Source organism: Nilaparvata lugens, unplaced genomic scaffold (genome assembly GCF_014356525.2).
Source record: "Nilaparvata lugens isolate BPH unplaced genomic scaffold, ASM1435652v1 scaffold4973, whole genome shotgun sequence".
NCBI lineage: Eukaryota > Metazoa > Arthropoda > Insecta > Hemiptera > Delphacidae > Nilaparvata > Nilaparvata lugens.
The window spans coordinates 12,868-19,942 of NW_024090929.1; the positions used below are offsets into that span (position 1 = coordinate 12,868).

General features: G+C 33.0%; 1 protein-coding gene across 1 annotated transcript; it reads right to left on the reverse strand.

Annotated features, from left to right (window-relative positions):
* Nucleotides 1-2,487: 2,487 nt before the first annotated feature.
* LOC120355844 (protein FAM8A1-like) lies at nucleotides 2,488-3,455 on the reverse strand (the record flags this gene model as incomplete). Its single annotated transcript, XM_039444574.1, has 2 exons — nucleotides 3,402-3,455; nucleotides 2,488-2,784 (listed from the first exon to the last, which is right to left on the reverse strand). Coding segments are annotated over exons 1-2 (351 nt in total), but the record flags the coding sequence as incomplete, so codon positions are not given.
* Nucleotides 3,456-7,075: the final 3,620 nt, after the last annotated feature.

The following is a 7,075-nucleotide window of genomic DNA, read 5'->3' on the forward strand; positions in this document are numbered from 1 at the left end:
CATTTATTCATTAGGCCAATTACATTGTGTCATTTTGAAATTTAGCAACTTTTTTCACATTGCCATTCACTGGTTCAAACCTGAATTATCATGTATTTTGTACACCAAATTTTTGTGAATCTTTTCAATTATTTTTCAATCTAGTCAAAGCTATTACAATTTGACTTTTGATTACAGTTATCAGCTTCAATTATTTTGGTTCTTAGTTCCATTCCCTTGTTTGGATTTGTAAAAATCTTTTTTTCCAATTTTCAGCTTCAATTATTTTGGTTCTTAGTTCCATTCCCTTATTTGGATTTGTAAGAATTTTTATCATAAATGTTAATGTTTGGCAATTCCAAGCCTTTTTTACAAACTTTAGTTAATCAATTCAATTTTAACAGCCTCAATCAATTTGTTGTTAAGTCTATTCTCCAATCTGGACTCACAAGAATCTTTGTAACATTACATATTATCTTTAGTATCTCAGTATTCAAATATTACATCTAATTTTGAAGATTAATTCATGTTTTACAATTAAATTTGATTCAATTATACTTTCATTAACTGCACTATAAGTCATAACTGCATTATAAGTCACTTTTAAGATTGTATTATCAGTATTGTATTTCTCATTAAAATTGCATTTCAGTAACATCACTTATATCAATTTTTATTAGAAGGTTTTCACACTCAATATTTTAATATTTTCTAATACTATAGTTCTCATCTATTTTATTTGAAATTTTGCTTACTTGTAACTACAACTCAGAAGTATTTAGAAATTTTAGCATCACATTGTTTGGTGATTGCTCACATTTAAAAAACATCACATCTTCAAGTGTAGATATTAATTTTTTTGAATTTCATCAATTGAATTACTATTATTGTCATTCATTTTTGACTCAGTATATGTTTACTTGCACTTCTAGAACTTGTGTATGTTCAAGTTTTTATCTTGCACCAATCTTTGATTTATCAAAATATAATCTTGTATATAATAAACCTATTGTTCTCATTATTTGGCATTGACCTTTCCTAGTATTCATATATTAATTCATTTTTCCTAAGCTATCTAGCTACCAGTAACTTTAATGATCGTTTTGCATTCAATTTCTGATCAATTTTGAATGTACAACAATCATTTGAAACTTTATGTATGATTGGGTTAGATTCAGAAATAACACTCTTAGTTGTTACATTAATTTATTACCATAGTCCACTGCTCTTTTCATCCAGATCATACAGTTATAATTTACTATTTCAAATTATTACATTGCAATCAGTTCTTGAATTCAGATTACTGTTCTTACTTGTTCTGTTTTTACTAGAATCATTAATGCTTTTTCAAGTTTTTTCATGTACTTCAATCTTTTTCTAAACTTAATCCTAATTTTGTTTATAACAAAGTTAAATTCTATTTCAATTTATATTGTTGACCAGTTACCCTGAGGGGTTATTTCATGTATTCAAATTTACAGAATATTTTTCCATTTTAAATCATTTTGTTGGCATCATATTTTCCTTATGTCAACTAGGATCAACTACATTTTATTCTTGTTCATGTGATTTGATAGTTTGTGATTCATACTTTTGATGTCATTTATTTTACTGGTTTTACCTTTGGTATATTCTTTAATGCTGATTAAAGTTTGTATTTTACTAACCTACTTTTTCATTTGACATTTCACCTTAGCCTACATTTTGTTGATTAGTTTTAATACTGAGTTGCCTAAAACTGTTTTGCATTCATTCCAGTGCACAGGTTTTTGAATGCACAACGGTTCTTGCACTCATGTGGAATTTCAGTCAGGTGTCAAATCAGTCAAGACACATTGTTTCTCTTTTTTCAGAATTTGATTTATTCTCTCCTAATTTATACAGTCCACTCTTTTCTAAGACTAAATTTCACACAAATTATGTAGCTCTTTTGTGTTGTAAGTTTTATTGTGTTGTTTTTCTCTCTCCTCTTGAAGTATTTGTATGCTTTAGAAACGTTCTTTTTAAAAAGTGAAAGAATTGGAATAGAATGACGAAGAGTGGGCATTAATGTGTACACTTTCACTTAACTACAAAACTGACGGAATTCTCCACCTTTTCATGGTTGAAGCGAATGTATTATGAATTGGAGAAAAAACTAACTTGGTTTCATGCTGATGTAAACAATAAAACTTTAAACATTGCTTTGTCATCTGGAATTGGAAAAGGATAGTTACTTATATGCTTTTTCTAATGACACTAGGATAGCAAAATCAATGTTAATCAGATACTTGCTTTAGAACGTGATTCTCACTATAGAAAATTCTAAGTGGTTGGGTGAAAAGGTATATAATGCCAATTACACATTATAATACTATTTTATTCCAAATTTTTAAGGATTTGACATATTTGAAGAACACACAAACAACGAATAATGATATCACAATAATGGTAGATGATTGTTAAAAATCCAACACGCAGATTAAAAGGTAATTTGTATCAATTTTGATGTGGCCGTCTGTGTCTGACTGGTTCTTCAATGACAATTGTTTTGCAAATCGTGTCATAGATTGTCCTATTATGACCAACACGCGAAAATAAGTTTGCAGGTAAGAAGAATGCTAAGACAAGATTTTTGATGAATGATCTGAGAAAAGCAGATCGCATGCCCAGGTCAGTGCCGGGTTTCACTAGGAAGACGTCATGTTCGGTTCGCAGCGGCAGCGGGGTGATGGTGTCACATCTCACCACACACAGTCCCATCACTGTTTTCCCTGGCGTCGCTCCGCCTATACGACCACCCACTGATTTCGCCAACCACAACGTCTGAAAATATCAACAGTCGGCATTTTACGCTCCACAACTGCTAAAGCAATTTACACTAGCCTTTATCTTGTCATAATTTCAAGAATATCATCACTATTATTAATTGGAGAGACGAGGCAGCAAAGTCAAGTGGTCTGGATCGTCACAACTTCAGACTGCTTTTGCTGCGCCAGTCATGAGTTCGATTCTCATTCAAATTTTTTAGTTGGGCTTTCAAACTTGACTAATATTATGAAGTTTCCTCGTTCTTTCAAAACTTTGATGTAGTTTTTTATAGATAGAAATAATTATAAATAATTTTGAGTTGTAAATTATTAGGCAAATGCGGCATTAAAAGTTCCAAAAATTAAAGTGAAAGTATTCATATGCAATTAATCAATGGTTGACCAGCTTTCACAATGAATAGATTTCATAAAAAAATTGAAACAATATATTTGCCGAGATGGGATGGTACTAGATGTGCACAGGGGAGTACTGTTCTTCTGTCTGGGCTCGCAGCAGACAGGTTGAGCAAATTGATACAGTTTTCAATGAAACTGAGGAAGATTAGTGGGACATTGAGACCAACAAAGACTGAGTGGTTGCCTGTGCTTAGTTATATCATGCCTTGTTCTGACCTCTGAAGGCTTGAGAAGAAGAACAAGTTCATTTCCCAGTTGTAACACATTCATGAGAATAAGAAGTGCGAAGGAGTTTGGAGACTGAGATGGTTGCAGGGAGAGGTTAGGAACAAAGGTCTTGTGGATGACCCTAATGACATTGTCCGTGGCACCCAGCTCAGACGTAGAGAGTGGTGTGGCCTTAACCGGTTCAGGACGCAGGTGGGAAGGTGTGCTGAGCAGATGACAGCATGGGGATACACCTCTGATCCTCTGTGGACAAATTCAATCAATGAATCACCTGATATCTGAGTGTCCACAACACTCCTATCATGGAGGGCTGACACAAGTTCATGATGCTGGAGAAGAGGCATGTCAGTGGCTCCACAACTTACTTGATTCTATTAGTATTTTACATATTGAGTGTATCTCGCACCTAGGGCCGAAAAGATTGAGAGCCGAAAACACATTTTTGCCCGTGGTGCGAACGCTATTTTTCGCCACACAGAAAAATAAAACAAATATATATATATATATGAGAATTATTGTTTATTAGGCACTTCCGAAAGCAATACTGGAAGGTCATAGCTCTAGCAAATCTGAGGTAATTTGAATATCAGGAAATTTTCCAAGTGTTTTTACTTTTTATTCTGATTTGTCCAAATAACCTAAAAGATTATGTTCAATTATGTTTTAATGTGTGAGTTTATACTTTTTTATTCTTTCAAATGACAATAAGACAATATTATAAATGTTTTAATTATTGAATAATAAACACAAGTAAAGAAAAGTTTTTTGAACAGCTGTTTTAGCACACTTGAAATTTGGCCAATCTGAATGTCAACGTCAACATTGCTTGTTGTTTAGGTTAGAAGTTCTATCTTACTCTGACAATCGAATTTGAATAGTTTATAATATGTCTTAGGAGTATTTCATTCATCCAAATAAAATGGTGTATCTTATTGCAGAATACTTTATTCAATTCTAGAAGCATAAACTGATTCCGATTCATAAACTATTTGTAAAAACGTTCAGCACTATAGTGGGGTCCACGTTATAATGGCAGTGTACGATTGACAATAGTGTTGCTGTCCTTTTCTATCACACAACAAAATAGATAGCGCTCTATCTTTAAAGTGTTGTCCATTTGCCAGAATATTTTATTCTTACTTTTGACAGTGACTGTATACAAGAGTGGACAAACAATTCTCAACCATTTAAGGTTTGTATAGAAATAAAATCTGATCTCAGTAATGATTGAGAGCTCGACGAGAGCGGTCGTATCGGAGTGGTTGCTGAGTCAGCTGTGCAAAGTTTAAACGTTCCGTAACAAAATATTTCGTGCTAGTGAACCGTGCTGTAGTGAATATTTTATTCGAAGATTTAAAAATGTCTTGTTTTATTTGCTCTAAATCCGATCGGAATTCAGGTGAGCTGATTTCATGTGTCGACTGTGAAGCAAATTTTCATATAGGATGTGTGAAAATGACGAAGGACGATGCGGACTATATAAAGAGAAGCAAACAAATTTGGAGATGTAGCAGCTGTTCCTCTACACGTCGCAAAAGTATGGTGAGTGAATCGACAACAGGAAACAAGGACGTGACTCTCCAAGAACTCGCAGGAGTTCTTGAGGTAATTGCAGGAAATCAGACGTCGAAGAAGGAGAATATTAAGAAAATGGAGTTGGAGCTTGGGAAATCAATTGAATCATGTCATCAGGCGATTAACGACATAAATAAGAAGTTTGATGAACAAAACAAGCAAATTAGCACATGCCTCATCAACATCGATAAGCTTTCAACAGAAGTAGCTAGCCTCAGGAAAGAAAATGCAGAACTGAAGGAACGCGTCGAGGATATGGAACAATACTCAAGAACGAACATGCTGGAAATAAATGGTATACCCAAAAAACAGGATGAAGATGTAACAGAAATCATTTGTAGAATGAGCGAAGCATTAGGACACAAAATAAAAGCAGATGCAATCGACATTTGTCACAGACTTAAACAACGAAATGAAAACCTACCTCCACCAATCGTTGTCAAGTTCGTTCGTAGAACAAACAAGTAATATTGAATAAAAGGAAAGTTACGAGGCAGTTTTCTACAAAGCAGATGGGAGAAACAACAGACCATCCAGTCTATGTGAATGAAAGTCTAGCACCTACGCGAAGAAGGATTTTCACCATGGCGAGAGAGATCTTCAAAAGAGGCGACATCAAATACCTATGGATCAAGGAAGGGAAGATTCTAGCTAGGAAAGAAGACAGAACACCAGTTATTGAACTCAAGAACAGTGAACAGGTGAAAAAGTTGAGCGTGAGAAGTGCATCAAAGCAGCCAGGTAACCATGAAAATAACAGTGTCAGTACCGTAAATAAAAATGTCATCAGAGATATGTAACAGAGAAACACTAATTATTCATCAAAATATACGCAGTCTGCGAAGTAATTTCGATTTATTCTTAGTGCAAATGAGGAAATTAGAAAACAACCCGCTAATAATAGTCTTAACAGAAATATGGATACTAGAGAATGAAATAGACTTATATCATATAGAGGGCTATTCCGTACATGGTAAATTTAATCATAACTACAGAGCAGGAGGAACTTTGGTTTATATAAGCAGTGAGATAACGTTCAAAACAAAGACAATAGTTTTTATTTAAGCGGACTGTGTACATATATCTTATTCATATAATAATTTTGAATTTCAGTTGTTGGCTGCTTACAGGTTGCAATCAAACTCACCCAAAATATTTCTTAACGAATTAACCTTGTACTTAGAAGAAATATTTAATATTAACGAAAACAATGCGGTCCCTTTCTTTTTCACGGGAGATATAAATATAGATCTTTTTCAGAACACCAGAATTATTAACGATTACAAATATCTAATGAATAGTTTTGGATTCGAATCACTCAATACTGATTACACTCATAGGTCCCGATTTTCCAACTCTTAATAGATCATCTTTACTTAAAATCCGGCAAAAATAGAACAAAACTGAATAAAATTAATCTAATTCCAGAAATACTACATTTAGATATAACTGATCACAGTACAATCATACTTAAAGTTGAAGGATTGAAGAGATCCAACGAAGAAGCAGATACAAATTATAAAAAATATGCCTAATCAATTACCGGAAGTTGAATAATATTTTATCATCGATTGATTGGGATAGAGAAATACCAGCAGTATCGGTTGATGAGGGATGGGAAAATTTCATTGACATTTTAAAAAGCGCTATAAAAGATTCACAAGAAAATCTTCTTTTAAAAAATAACTTGACACAGAAATATAGGTCGCCATGGATAAATAGTTATCTGATCAAGCAAATTAACTTAAGAAATGAGTTATACAAGAATGTAATTAAACAACCTAATAATGACGACTTAAAAAATATATACAATACATTCAAAAATAACTTACGTAATGAACTGAGAGAAAGAAAACAATATTATTATTCAAAACTGTTTAGAGAAAGCCAGGGAAACATTAGAAAGACGTGGAAAACAATTGACGCGTTAATAGGATTGAAAAAAAATAAAGAACCACTAAAACTGATTGTTGATGAGCAGGGAAATAGCATACATGATAGTAATAAAATTTCTAATTCGTTTAATTCTTATTTTCTAAATGTTGTGAATAAAATGAATGATGAATTAGAACAAACCACATTGCAAA